We start from the raw sequence: 15,975 nt of genomic DNA, 5'->3' as shown, positions 1-15,975 counted from the left end.
AGAGTAATAGTCCTGTCAGTCCAGCATAGTTAACAGATATACTGAATCAGTCTCTGCAGATGGATCCCAGGTATCTATCTTATCAAACTCACCGGATGATTCTTATTCCCTAAAGTTTTAGAATCTCTTTAAGTTGTTTAATATTTATTTCACTGTTACAGTCAACCTTTTTGCAAAACAATTTTGTTCTTCAAACAACCTTTGTTTTACTGTTTCTACCTATCAACTGCTGTTCCTTGACAAATTGTTGTTGTTCAGTTGCTAAGTCATGTCTGACTCTTTGCAACCCCATGGATGGCAACACATCAGGCTTCCCTGTCCTTCACTATCTCCTGGAGTTTGCTCAAACTCATATCCATTGAATCAGTGATGCCATCCAACCATCTCCTCCTCTGTTGTCCCCTTCTCCTCCTGTCTTCAATCTTTCCCAGCATCAGGGTCTTTTTGGCTCTTCACATCAGATGGCCAAAGTTACTGGAGTTTCAGCTTCAGCATCAGTCCTTCCAATGAATACTCAAGGTTGATTTCAATTTTTTCATTGAAGTAGAAGTGTTAGTCACTCAGTCATGTCCGAATCTTTGTAACCCCATGGACTGTAGTTTCATTATGATTACTAGATTTTTTTGTTGTTGTTGTTGTTTTTTCTTTCTTACTCTAGCTAAGGCTCCAAGTTAGTACAGATGACTGCAAACATAACGATATTATGTAGGAATATTAGGATTATCTGGTTTGAAACTAACAGAAACCAACTCCTGCTGATATAAGTTAAATAATTTTTTTTAAGGATTACAGGTATTTCTTTAGCATTTAGGAGTAGGAATTCAGAAAACATTTGGGAAGAAAAATCTGATGTACAAGCAGTCCAAAATCCCTGTATGTCTCTCACCTTATCTCCTCTCTGTAAAACTGTTTCTTATGTTTCTCTTACTTTCTGCTGACTCATTTCCCTTACTTTTCTGAAACACATGGAAAGCCAGGCTCAAGCTTAAAAGTTATTTGGCCAGCTACCTTAAGAAAGTTCAATCTCTAAAGAAAGTTCAATCTGTTGGATCTGTTACCAAACTCAGGTTTGGCTGCTCACGGCTAAAAACCAATAATCAGGAGGAATTATTGAAGGTGCTTTAATCAGAAAAGCCGGCAATCTGTGGAGAAGATGGACTCATGCCCCAAGGCCACTCCAAAGATTCTGCTCAGCCCTGACAGTTTTTGAAGGGAAACAAGTGGGGGAAGAATCTCAGTGAATCGTGGAGGCAGAAGGCTGGGTTCTGCATTGTTCTCTGTTCTGTGCAGGTTGACTGACTCTCTCTTCAAATGTTATCTTCCCTGTGGGACATGTCTGCAGGATCGCTAAGGGGCGGGGGCGGGGGGGGGGTGTTGCTCTAGAGAACTAATCAATCTTTAACTACTTAATTAGGTTCTTTCAAAGTTACAGGGGAACAGAAATGGGCAAAGAGAAAAGGGGCAAAAGAGCTGCTTTCAGATCCACTTCCCAGTTTCTGAAAGCAGGGTTCTGATTGGACCACCAAGGTCAATGCGGTGTTGCACCTTGATCCAATCAGAATGATATCTGAGTAATGTTGACTTCAGTGGCTGGAGAAGAAGAAGAATTATGAACTAGGGAGACCACTCCTGATCTTCCAGTTTATAATATTTAATTTCCAATATTGGATTTGGCAAACCAGAGGCCATTTTTGACTTTTACAAGAAGTTTCAGTAAAGTGATTAGGTCACTGTGTTAAGTGTTAGAAATGTACAGTGGTAAAGAGGATGTCTGTGGCCTCAAAGATACTAAGAGTGTTTATAAGAAGGAGGAGCAGGAAGGGATGAATTAGGAGAAGGAGGAAAAAGTAGAGAGGGAGACAAGACACATTTATGAAAATATACAGAGTAGTGTATGCTACTCTTAGGAGAAAAACTTTTCCTCTGCCCATTTAAATTTGAAGTGGGATTAGGACTGTTACATAATTGACAATAAACAGATTAACAAGGCAAAAGACAAGGTTTCTTTACACAGTCATGCAGGGGTTATTCATTAATGAATGACCTGCTGAAACTCAGAGGTATACATTTATATAACAGCATAATATAAAAATGTGTGCAGGGGGAGGTATTTAAAGCTTAAGCTAGAAAAAACAATAATTATATATCTTTTTAAGCTAGTGGATGGGCAGTCTGTCTCCTTCCTGGAATTTGCAGGAAGCTCTCTCAGAAGGAAATTAATAGCATCTGTATTATGAGACTTGGCTTTATTCAGATAAGAAAAGTACAGATAAGATTTCAAATGTTTTCATTTTAAACTAATTTTTACGCCAAAACTGTGATCCCTTCACTACTTTACATTAGTGCTTTACCAATAATATAGATAGAGGATGAGATGGCTGGATGGCATCACCGACTTGATGGACATGAGTTTGGGTGAACTCCAGGAGTTGGTGATGGACAGGGAGGCCTGACGTACTGCAGTTCATGGGGTTGCAAAGAGTCGGACACGACTGAGCAACTGAACTGAACTGAACTGAATAATATAGATGTACTCTAAAGAATAAAAATCTGAAGAGCATTTCAAGAATGACCAGTAAAAAACAGAAGCTGTAACAAAATCTAGACAGAAAGAGGAGGAGACAGTGAGAGATTCTCATCCAAAGAGAATTCTGTTTCCCCCAGAGTGAGAAAATAGAATCCTTCTGGAGGAGCAGGTGTTTTGAACAAGGTCGTCTCTGCTTCTACAATCTTCAGCTATCAATTCAGTGAAGAAGATACCCTGTCCTTTTTTCCAACTCCAAAGTTATTCTAAAGCCAGTGTCTTTACTTTCTAAATTTAAATGATGCATAGTTGGAACTGTATTAGGAAGTCATTTGTGACCTGTAAAGTGGTAGAAGCCAGTTTGCAAAGATTAAAGAGTAATTGAGAACTATTGGCAGCAGTTATGTACTCTGTAAAGAAATTTGGCAGTAATGAGAAGGCATAAATTAAAGAAATAAATAAGATACTATCCTTAAGGGAATATAATGGAAGAAGAGTGATTTTATTGGAATATTAAATAGAAAAAGATTATTTTAAAGAAAAGACAAAAGCATCTTTAGAGTGGGGAATATTACATAAGAGAAGGGCTTTAAATTGATGACACTAGAAACCAGTGATGGAAGAATCATATGTGAAGAAGTTAGATTTAATAAAAAGCAGTGATACTCCAGCTCACTGGAAAAGACCCTGATGCTGAAAAGATTGAGTATAGAAGAAGCAGCGGATGACACAGGATGAGATGGTTGGATGGCATCATCGACTCAATGGACATGAGTCTGAGCAAACTCCAGGAGATAGTGAAGGACGGGGAAGCCTGGTGTGCTGCAGTCCATGGGGTCACAAAAATTGGACATGACTTAATACTAAGCAAAACAACAGTGATACTTTTACATCAAAAGAGATGTAAAGGGATCGAGAAGGATGCATAAAAACTAGATTTAAGCTGCAAAGTAGCATAATTTAAAAAGTCACGAGTGGGTCTTCACCTTTTCAATATGGTAGGCAATATGGACAACAGATTGAGAAGGGTTGTATGAAGTTGGCAACTATGAGAAACTGGGAAAAGGATCATATTAGCTGCCAAATTGAAGATACAGGTATAAAATCTCCTTAAAGTAAACCATGGTACTTGTTGGCTTACAATATGGATGAAAAGTTTAACTTACAGACACTTAACTATTTGGCTTCAAGGAGAAAAATGGTAATTTCAGATACAGACATGCTGAATTTGAAGTGGTAATGAGACATCCAAAGAGTAACATGAGTAGTAGAAGACCTGACACCAAAGCACAGAAGAGGAGTAACAGTTAGAAACTAGCTTATGGAGTCGTTCATGTAAACTGCAACAACTGACTGTAGTGAAATAATGAATTCATACATACTATGAAATAGCATAGGCCATACAGTCCTGGAAATGGGAAAGTCAAATTAATTAAAATAAACTGGAGTCTTTGGAAATATTTCCCTGCCATTTTTCATTGGCATTGCTCTCCCCTTCTTTTCAAAGCTTTTCCAGTCTTGATTTTGCTTGTGGCTATATTTTCCTCTAGCTTCAATTCATAATATTTCAGTCAATATTACCAAGCAGTAGCACATATAAGATACTCTCTCCTATGTCCGGGCATTTCTATAATCTCTAATTCCTTGATGATCACTACCGTTTGTTTCTCTAAACATTTTATTGATAAAAGCTTGATCTCCCATAAAATACACTTTTAAATCCAGCATTATATGCTTCCTTTTTTTCTTCATGGAAAGTTCAATAATACCATTTATACTATGTTTTGTTAGCCAGTCTGTGACAAAAACCTTTCCCAATAGTTTGGCCATAAAAGAAGTCACATCAATGTAAACACATAATTATAAGCAAAACTCAACTTCAGTTCAGTTCAGTTCAGTCACTTAGTCGTGTCTGACTCTTTGCGACCCCATGAATCGCAGCACGCCAGGCCTCCCTGTCCATCACCAACTCCCGGAGTTCACTCAAACTCACGTCCATCGAGTCATTGATGCCATCCAGCCATCTCATCCTCTGTCGTCCCCTTCTCCTCCTGTCACCAATCCCTCCCAGCATCAGACTCTTTTCCAATGAGTCAACTCTTCCCATCAGGTGGCCAAAGTACTGGAGTTTCAGCTTTAGCATCATCCCTTCCAAAGAACACCCAAGACCGATCTCCTTTAGAAAGGACTGGTTGGATCTCCTTGCAGTCCAAGGGACTCTCAAGAGTCTTCTCCAACACCACAGCTCAAAAGCATTAATTCTTTAGCGCTCAGCTCTCTTCACAGTCCAACTCTCACAACCATACATGACCACTGGAAAAAACATAGCCTTGACTAGATGGACCTTTGTTGGCAAAGTAATGTCTCTGCTTTTCAATATGCTATCTAGGTTGGTCATAACTTTCCTTCCAAGGAGTAGGCATCTTTTAATTTCATGGCTGCAGTCACCATCTGCAGTGATTTTGGAGCCCCCAAAAATAAAGTCTGACATTGCTTCCACTGTTTCCCCATCTATTTACCATGAAGTGATGGGACCAGATGCCATGATCTTCGTTTTCTGAATGTTGAGCTTTAAGCCAACTTTTTCACTCTCCTCTTTCACTTTCATCAAGAGGCTTTTTAGTTCCTCTTCACTTTCTGCCATAAGGGTGATGTCATCTGCGTATCTGAGGTTATTGATATTTCTCCTGGCAATGTTGATTCCAGCTTGTGCTTCTTCCAGCCCAGCTTTTCTCATAATGTACTCTTCATATAAGTTAAATAAGCAGGGTAACAATATACAGCCTTGAGTAAGTGCAATTGAGGATTTGCAGTATGCTGTTCAAATCTTCAATAAAGATCATCAGTACAATCTGTTGTACCTACTTTCATTCAAGATCACATTGAAAGCATTTTTGGCTATGTGTGCTTGGTCCCCTCAGTCATGTCCAACTCTCTGCGGGCCCATGGATTGTAGCCCAACAGGTTCCTTTGTCTCTAATTGCTAACTATTATTATATATGATAATAAATGAATCCCTCTTTATCATCTATAAATAGAAAATGTTTCATAAGTAAACATAATTAAATGGTGTGTGTGTGTCACTATGGGGGGATATTGTAGAATGTGAATATGAGACGGCAAAGGGTTTTTACCCTATAATATGCTGACACTTTTGAGTTCTAGGGAAGGTGAAGAAAAAGAGTGCATGTCCTTCAAGGTTATTATAATGCTGTCCAAGACAGAATCTGGGGTGATTCTATACAGGAAAGGAAGAATGATAAGGTGTGAACACTCAAAATTATTAAGAGCACCAGCTTTAGAAGCTGCCATATTTGGGTTAGACTCCTGGCTTGCCACCTAGCATTCACTCAGTAATCTCTTTGGCATCTCTCAAATCTCTAAGGATAACCACAGCAGAACATTTTTTTTTTTTTTTATGCAGAAGCTACCATTACCAAAGTTTTCAGAATGAGAAATGAAATACCTAGCTCTGTTAGATTATATGAAGACAGTGATCAAAGAAAATGCAAAGAATACTTTAAAAAAATCTCCAAATATAATCAGATCAGTAAGTGTAGCGTATCTCATTTTAATTCCTCTTGATGGAGCTAGACAGTTATAACAGTTCATAATGCATGCATCATTTTTTGTGCTCAAAATCTTTTACTTAGCCAATATATAATGAGCTCTTATTAACATTTTATTATTCAATCCTGTTTTTAGCTAATTATCTTGTCAAAGACCTAATTGCCGAAATTCTACATTTTTGCATGAATGACCAGTTATTCCCCAGAGATCATCTCTTAAGTATATGTGGCCATGAAGAATTTTTACAAAAGTAAGTATCTTATTAAGGTAAATTTTGATCATTGTTCATCTATATTAAGCAGCATTTCTTTCTTTGCTTTTAATCAGACTGTGCAAATACTCTGTTCATGATCAATTTTGCTCACTTAAAGGTGAATTTAAAATTTTGTGTCGTACTAACAGTCTTATTCTTGGTTTGACTTTGTATTTTGTGTATATATGGCAATGTGTATTTAAGTGACCTGTAACTAGGGTGACCAACTATCTCAGTCTGTTCGGACTGAGGCTGCCCCCCAGACATGCGACTTTGAGTTCTGAAATCAAGAAAATCTTGGGCAACACAAGTTATCTTATTTGTGACAAAGCTTAGTAGGACTGATCACAATTTAAACAATAAATTTTTTGCAATAAGTAATTTTTTTGAGTCAGAACAATATTAGCATGCTGTTTAAATACATTTCAAAATCACAGAGTGTTTGAGTATGACAATTATAACATTTTCATAAAAGACTAAATTTTAAAATACTTTCTTCAATTCTTTATTTAGGGAGCTCAGTAAAATAGTTAGAAAAGTCTATTCTCATGTATGTCAACTGCATATACTTATTTGATAGAAAAAAAAAAAACTTACCTCTTCTTAATGTACCACAATAACTATTGTCCTAAAGTTCCCTAAAGACCAAATTTGAAAACATAACACAACCTTAAGCAAGAAAATACTAATATTTCTCTCCTGCTATCGCGTTATTTCTCTCCTGGTATTTATATTTCCTCATTGTGTTTCTATAAGTACCTAAAGATTGACAACATTTTTACTTCGTATTTCTTTTGAGACACCTATTGCCACTGTCATTGCTATTCCACCATAAATAGGCTTGAAAATATCTTGTGGGTGATTTTCCTTTATTGTGCAATGTTAACTGTGAATGATTTTTAAGACGGATTATTCTCCTTTCTTTATTCCCAGTTACAACAAAATAATTTTATTCTTTTTTTTCTTGTTAATATAAACATAATAGATTTTTTAGTGTTTTTATACTATTTTATTAAAATTCATTTACCTGGGTTTATTAAGATAGGAAAGTTGCCAAGATTTGTGTAGGTTAATTAGAGTTAGTTATTATCTAAAGGAAATTGAAGGATATGTACATATCTGGAATTTGCTTACTATTTAAGAATAATAGCCTATCAGGACTGATATGACTACATTAATAAGCAGAATATTCTTACTATTCTTTCTAATAGCTAAAGGCATATGTATTTCATTCAAATTTTTTTCATGTATTCTTACATAATTTATCTTAAAAATACATGTGGCAGATTCATTTTGATATACGGCAAAATCAATGCAATGTTGTAAAGTTAAAAAATAAAATTAAATTAAAAAAATAAGAACAAACAAGTTAAAAAAAATAAAGTTATTGACTTAAAAAAAATTAAAGAAAAAATAAAATAAAAATACATCCTTAAAGACTTGGATATCTGTTCTTATTTCTCTGTAGAGGGAACACAGAAAACATTTAATAATTTAATGATGCAATAAGTAATAATTCAAACTCTAACAGTTACAGTATTACAATTCATCTGAAGTACCTAACTAACTTTGATTGCAATGATAATATTAAAATAATAGTAATCATTAATCAAGTGCTAATGATGCCCTTGTCTCAAATAAGGTAAACATCTAAGTCTCATAACATACCAAAGAGACAGATATCATAAGTTGAGTTCAGTTCAGTCACTCAGTCTTGTCCAACTCTTTGAGTCCCCATGAATTGCAGCACGCCAGGCCTCCCTGTCAATAACCAACTCCCGGACTTCACTCAGACACACGACCATCGAGTCGATGATGCCATCCAGCAATCTCATCCTCTGTCGTCCCCTTCTCCTCATGCCCCCAATCCCTCCCAGCATCAGACTCTTTTCCAATGAGTCAACTCTTCCCATCAGGTGGCCAAAGTACTGGAGTTTCAGCTTTAGCATCATTCCTTCCAAAGAACACCCAAGACCAATCTTCTTTAGAAAGGACTGGTTGGATCTCCTTGCAGTCCAAGGGACTCTCAAGAGTCTTCTCCAACACTACAGTTCAAAAGCATTAATTATTTAGCGCTCAGCTCTCTTCACAGTCCAACTCTCACATCCATACATGACCACTGGAAAAACCATAGCCTTGACTAGATGGACCTTTGTTGGCAAAGTAATGTCTCTGCTTTTCAATATGCTATCTAGGTTGGTCATAACTTTCCTTCCAAGGAGTAAGCATCTTTTAATTTCATGGCTGCAGTCACCATCTGCAGTGATTTTGGAGCCCCAAAAAATAAAGTCTGGCACTGTTTCCACTGTTTCCCATGAAGTGATGGGACCAGATGCCATGATCTTCGTTTTCTGAAAGTTGAGCTTTAAGCCAACTTTTTCACTCTCCTCTTTCTCTTTTATCAAGAGGCTTTTAGTTCCTCTTCACTTTCTGCCATAAGGGTGGTGTCATCTGCATATCTGAGGTTATTGATATTTCTCCTGGCAATCTTGATTCCAGCTTGGGCTTCTTCCAGCCAGCGTTTCTCATGATGTACTCTGCATAGAAGTTAAATAAGCAGGGTGCAAATATACAGCCTTGACGTATTCCTTTTCCTATTTGGAACCAGTCTGTTGTTCCATGTCCAGTTCTAACTGTTGCTTCTGACCTGCATACAGGTTGCTCAATAGGCGGGTCAGGTGGCCTGGTATTTCCATCTCTTTCAGAATTTTCCACAGTTTATTGTGACCCACACAGTCAAAGGCTTTGGCATAGTCAATAAGGCAGAAATAGATGTTTTTCTGGAACTCTCTTGCTTTTTCCATGATCCAGCGGATGTTGACAATTTGATCTCTGATTCCTTTGCTTTTTCTAAAACCAGCTTGAACATCTGGAAGTTCATGGTTCATATATTGCTGAAACCTGGCTTGGAGAATTTTGAGCATTACTTTACTAGCATGTGAGATGAGTACAATTGTGCGGCAGTTTGAGCATTCTTTGGCATTGCCTTTCTTTGGGATAGGAATGAAAACTGATCTTTTTCAGTGCTGTGGCCACTGCTGAGTTTTCTAAATTTGCTGGCATATTGAATGCAGCACTTTCACAGCATCATCTTTCAGGATTTGAAATAGCTTAACTGCAATTCCATCATCTCCACCAGCTTTGTTCGTAGTGATGCTTTCTAAGGCCCACTTGACTTCACATTCCAGGATGTCTGCCTCTAGGTCAGTGATCACACCATCATTATTATCTTGGTCATGAAGATCTTTTTTGTACAGTTCTTCTGTGTTTTCTTGTCACCTATTCTTAATATCTTCTGCTTCTGTTAGGTCCATACCATTTCTGTCCTTTATCGAGCCCATCTTTGCATGAAATATTCCCTTGGTATCTCTAATTTTCTTGAAGAGATCTCTAGTCTTTCCCATTCTGTTGTTTTCCTCTATTTCTTTGCATTAATTGCTGAGGAAGGCTTTCTTATCTCTTCTTGCTATTCTTTGGAACTCTGCATTCAGATGCTTATATCTTTCCTTTTTTCCTGTGCTTTTGCTTCTCTTCTTTTCACAGCTATTTGTAAGGCCTCCCCAGCCAGCCATTTTGCTGGTTTGCATTTCTTTTCCATGGGGATGGTCTTGATCCCTGTCTCCTATACAATGTCATGAACCTCCGTCCATAGTTCATCAAGCACTCTATCTATTAGATCTAGTCCCTTAAATCTATTTCTCACTTCCATTGTATAATCATACGGGATTTTATTTAGGTCATACCTGAATGGTCTAGTGGTTTTCCCTACTTTCTTCAATTTAAGTCTGAATTTGGCAATAAGGAGTTCATGATCTGAGCCACAGTCAGCTCCCGGTCTTGTTTTGGCTGACTCTATAGAGCTTCTCCATCTTTGGCTGCAAAGAATATAATCAATCTGATTTTGGTGTTGACCATCTGGTGATGTCCATATGTAGAGTCTTCTCTTGTGTTGTTGGAAGAGGGTGTTTGCTATGACCAGTGCGTTCTCTTGGCAAAACTCTATTAGCCTTTGTCCTGCTTCATTCTGTACTCCAAGGCCAAATTTGCCTGTTACTCCAGGTGTTTCTTGACTTCCTTTTGTGTTCCAGTCCCCTATGATGAAAAGGACATCTTTTGGGATGTTAGTTCTAAGAGGTCTTGTAGGTCTTCATAGAACAGTTCAACATCAGCTTCTTCAGGGTTACTGGTTGGGACATAGACTTGGATTACTGTGATATTGAATGGTTTGCCCTGGAAATGAACAGAGATCATTCTGTTGTTTTTAACATTGCATCCAAGTACAGCATTTCAGACTCTTTTGTTGACCATGATGGCTACTCCATTTCTAAGGGATTCCTGCCTGCAGTAGTAGATATAATGGTTATCTGAGTTAAATTCACCCATTCCAGTCCATTTCAGTTCGCTGATTCCTAGAATGTCAAGGTTCACTCTTGCCATCTCCTGTTTGACCACTTCCAATTAGCCTTGATTCATGGACCTGACATTCCAAGTTCCTATGCAATATTGTTCTTTATAGCATCGGACCTTGTGTCTATCACCAGTCACATCCACAACTGGGTATTGTTTTTGCTTTGGCTCCATCCCTTCATTCTTTCTGGAGTTATTTCTCCCCTGATCTCCAGTAGCATATTGGGCACCTACCAACCTGGGGAGTTCCTCTTTAAGTATCCTATCATTTTGCCTTTTCATACTGTTCATGGGGTTCTCAAGGCAAGAATACTGAAGTGGTTTGCCATTCTCTTCTTCAGGGGACCACATTCTGTCGGATCTCTCCACCATGACCCACCCATGTTGGGTGGCCCCACAGGCATGTCTTAGTTTCATTGAGTTAGACAAGGCTGTGGTCCTAGTGTGATTAGACTGACTAGTTTTCTGTGATTATGGTTTCAGTGTGATAGATACCATAATGATCCATTTTACAGATGGGAATCTGAGGCTTTCATCAAGGTTACACAACTAGGAAGTTGGTAGGGTCAAGCTTGAACTCAAACTCAGGATTGACTATCTGCATAACCTTGGCTCTTAACTATAAAACAACACTAAAAAAGCTCTTGAGTAAGACCCAGAAAATGGCTAATGGTTCTTCATGGTGGAGCATGGCGTGGAAAATATTTGCAGTTTTGCAGGGGTCTACAGGATAGGTGTGCAGGAGAATTACAGTACTCCAATTCAACACCTACTGGGCACACAGGTGTGCAAGTGATCTGGTTTATCATTGAGATACAAACATGATTTGAAAATATAATCTTTGCCTTCTTCCTTGACTAAGGAATTCATAAAACTATGTAATTAGTTATTACAAAGTCCTTTTGTGAGGGCAGTATTAGTTTTTGTATATACCAACTACCTGTAGGTCAAAAACAGACATGGATTAACAGCAAGAATAAGGAAATGGTACAAAAGAAAGTCAATGAGTAATTTGTATTTAAAGGGTAAATACTGAAGAAAGAAATCAGTACTGTATGACAAAATGATAACAGCTTTGGAATATATAAAATGTGCATAAATTTTTAAAGAAATAATTATCAAGATAAAAAATGAGCTAAGAATGTGACTGGCAATTCAGTGAACAAGAAAGTATTTAGTGTTTAACTAATGACAAACATGCAGTTAAAACAATGAGATGCCATCTTTGCCTAACAAGTTGTTAAAATATTTATTATGATGAAATTCAGTGCAAAAATGGACAAAATCCAGAAAGCTGCTGGGAATTTAAACAGATAGAGCACTCTCTAAAGGGAATTTTGTCAAAAATGTGTCAGACATCCATAGAAATGTGTCAAGAACATATATGTGTTCCAGCAATTCTGCTTCTACAAATATTTCTAAAGAAACAATCATAATTATACAAAAAAGACTTAAAAAATACTACATTCACCATAGAATAATTTCTAATAGTAATAAAAAAACTAAATCTCCATCAGTATTCAACAGTGATAAAATAATTTCATTATATACAGTTTCATTATATATATAATAATTTCATTATATTATATATATTTCATTATATATATATAATAATTTCATTATATTAATTTATAAATTAATAGAAAATACAGTATCATAAATCTTGATATGAAAACTTGTATATCCCTGATGGCTCAGATGGTAAAGCATCTGTCCAAAACGTGGAAGACCCAGGTTCAATCCCTGGGTTGGGAAGATCCCTTGGAAAAGGGAATGGCAATCCACTCCAGTATTCTTGACTGGAGAATTCCATGAACAGAGGGGCCTGGAAAGCTATGGTCCATGAGGCCACAAAGAATTGTACATGACTGAGTGACTAACATACATACGTATCATACATTTTAAGGGTGAAAAGATATATTTTCAAACCATATTTTAATATATTAATATTTGTTAAAACAAGTATACTACTATTTGGAAAATAAATAGAAATCCTACATATGAAAATGTAATCCTATACAATAAATGAGATTTATACACTAAAATGCTAGAGTAGCTATTCCTTGAAAAAGAACTACAATAAAGGTAATATTTATTCTTTTTTTACTTACAAAACATCAGCAATAGACATGTCTTTTTTGCTATCAGGAAATTAAGGAAATAAATTATTCTGGAGGGTGAGAGAAGTATTTAAGTGATCATATAATAACAACATATGCTTTAAAGAGGGTTGGAAATGAGTTAGAAGAACATATGAAAGATGACAGAGTTTAACCTAAAGTAGCAGCAGTGGGGCTAAACAGAAAGTATTAAATTCCCTAGGGTATTAAAATGGTGGAATTAACAGAACTTGGCAAATGAATGTGTGATGATTGAAATACAAACACACAATGTGAGAGCTGTGAGTTACAGTATTTGGGGGGACTGTGGGCTTCCCAGGTGGTGCAGTGGTAAAGAATCTGCTTGCCAAGCAGAAGACATGTATTCGATCCCTGGGTTGGAAAGAGCCCCTGGAGAAGTGAATAGCAACCCAGTCCAGTATTCTTGCCTGGAAAATTCCATGGTGGGCTAAAGTCCATGGAGTCACAAAGAGTCAGACATGACTGAATGAGCATGCACACAGGTACTGAGGACTATAGCCAATAGGCAGCCTCTCAGCTAGCTTGGAGGAACTGATCTGAAGAGTTAAGATGAGATTAGTTTATATGTGATCTTGGAGAAGGGATACATGCAATCAAACACACATCTTGGTGGAAGACTACTGCTATTCAGGAGGCACAGATATATGTTTAAGACTTCAGTACATGTCGGACACGACTGAGCAACTGAACTGAACTGAACTGAATATACCTAAGTATGGGAAGATGCAAGAAATTGGGTTCATAAAATTTCTCCTGAAAATATCTAACTATCTGAAAGCCAGTTCTGCCAGTTTCCTTAGAGCACAGAGTGTCTTCTTCCTATCCCTTCTCTGAACTCCTTTCAGGTTGTGGAGGTCAGCGACTGCAGTGGCTAGTGACTCAATCCTTGTAGAGCCAGATGGTGAGTGACACTCTGTAGGGTATAAAATAATTAATCAAGTTATAAACATACTGAGTATGTGAGTGCCAAGGGACATCTGATATTGAGAAAACAGCTCAGATTTAGGGAATCTGGCATAGATTAAGGAATCATTGGCACTAAGAGGGAATGAAAGTCTTAGAGATACATGCAACTATGTAAAGAAAGTGACAAAAGAAAGGATCTTGAGAACATTAATGTATAAAAAATGAAAGAAGGAAGAAGAGCAGAAAAAGGAAATTGGAAAAAAGCAATTTAAATTGTACAATACTTTGGAAAACTTGCCTTTCACAAGAAGGAAAGAGAAATTTGAATTACTAAGTAAATACAGCATCATACTGGAAATAAATTCGATGAGGACTGATAAATCATCATTAGTTTGGCAATTAAGAAATTAGTTGATTCAAATAAGAACAAGTTTCATAAAATGGAGGAAAAAAAAAGGAAGATTGCAACGAGCTAAGGAGAAAGGAAGGTGTTAAAAAGAAACTCAAGCAGACTACTCTCTCAGAAGTAATGTGTGGTGATAAAAGCCTGGAGGAAAATGGGATTTTTAGATCCTGAGGAGAATCAGTCTGGAGATTTGGGGAATGTGGATAAGAGAGATACTGAAAATATTAATAAGATGAAGGGAAAGAACCAATGATGAAGGAAACACTGAAGGCAGAGAATGTATCAGTTGTGAGGTGCTGCAAGAGCATGGGAACAGATCAAGAAGACAGATGACTATACCTGTGGCTGATCCACGTTGATGTATGGCAGAAACCAACACAAAATTGTAACTATCCTTCAGCTAAAAATAAATAAAGAAAAAAAGTCATACACACAAAAAAGAAGACAGAGAAAAGGTGAGCAATGCCTTGAAGGAGGACCCTCCCTTCCCAGAAAGACCAACAGGAGCTCAAATAAATATTAAATGAAAAAAAAAAATAATAGTAAGAAAGATAACTATGCATTTGAAAAACTGAATCTCTGATAAAAGCAGGAATGCGTAAGGAAGTTGCATTGAAATGAGAATAATAATTATAACAATGAAAACAAGAAGAAAGTCTACTTATAAAAGCCTCTAATGGGTCTTCCCTTGTGGCTCAGTGAGGTAAAGAATCTGCTGTCAATGCAGGAGACATGGGATTTGATCCTTGGTCAAGGAAGATCTCACACACCATGGAGCAACTAAGTCCATGTGACACAAATACTGAGCCTGTGCTCTAGAGCCCATGAGGCATAACTGCTGAGCCCATGAGCCACAACTGCTGGAACCCATACATCCTAGAGTCCATGCTCCACGACAAGAGAAGCCACCATAACGAGAAGTCTGTGCACCACAACTGTGCTCTCCATAACTAGAGAAAAGCCCACACAACAAAAAAAGAGACCCAACACAGCCAAAAGTTTAAAATAAATGAATATTTTTAAAAGTCTCTTATGAGCAATTAATAAAGTTTTCACATATAATACCATTTGTTCCAAAATTGGAAAAGCATGATTATTCCTGTTTTAATGTGGGGAAAATGAGGCTAAAAGAAATTGACTGACTCCTTGAAGTTCAGAAAATCATAAGCAGCAAAGCCAGGATGGCACAGATCTATCTGACTTTGAAGCCCTGTCTTCCCACTCAATTACAAAGCTTCCTTTCATGATAACGGGCCACTTGAAAACAAAACTTACAGGATAACACCTCATTATGAATAACGACCATACGTGGCTTCCCAGGTGGCACTAGCGGTAAACAACTCACTAAACGTGAGTTTATAATTCAACATAGAGTATTTTGGTCAAGTAGAAGATAAATAACTTACAGAACACTCATTTTCTGACATATACACAAAAGTTCACTTTCTTTAATCAGGATATGCTTAGAAATGCTTTGACTAAAATAAAGGCAAATCAAAATCACTAAAAGTGGACTCTAACTGTCATTTCCAAATTTCCGATTAGATTAAAATGAACTCTCTTTTTGGAATCTTGAGTCTGTTTAAGCAAATAAGTAACATGAAAACAAATCTTTCCCACTCATGGTAACTATCACCTCTGATTTGGCAAAATAAGTTATACTCCCTTAACTTCAATTTTTTTCCTTTTAAAAACTGAATTTTTAATATATTTTTATACTTTAAAAATGAGATGTAGGATTATATTTTAGTAATCTTTAACTTAAAAG

The 15,975-nt window shown here is 36.9% G+C and overlaps 1 protein-coding gene across 5 annotated transcripts in view; it reads left to right on the top strand.

The window, feature by feature from the left end:
- Window positions 1-15,975, top strand: part of PIK3C2G (phosphatidylinositol-4-phosphate 3-kinase catalytic subunit type 2 gamma) — a 669,869-nt gene that overhangs the window by 236,424 nt on the left and 417,470 nt on the right. For all 5 annotated transcript variants that reach the window (XM_059886331.1, XM_059886332.1, XM_010805449.4 and 2 more), the window contains one exon: window positions 6,230-6,344. In XM_059886331.1, coding sequence (XP_059742314.1) covers window positions 6,230-6,344 — 115 coding nt within the window. The remainder of the gene's footprint in view (window positions 1-6,229; window positions 6,345-15,975) is intronic.

Source organism: Bos taurus, chromosome 5, assembly GCF_002263795.3.
Source record: "Bos taurus isolate L1 Dominette 01449 registration number 42190680 breed Hereford chromosome 5, ARS-UCD2.0, whole genome shotgun sequence".
Lineage (NCBI taxonomy): Eukaryota > Metazoa > Chordata > Mammalia > Artiodactyla > Bovidae > Bos > Bos taurus.
The sequence above is the reverse complement of the archived record's forward strand: the minus strand, read 5'-3'. Positions and strand labels throughout refer to the sequence as shown.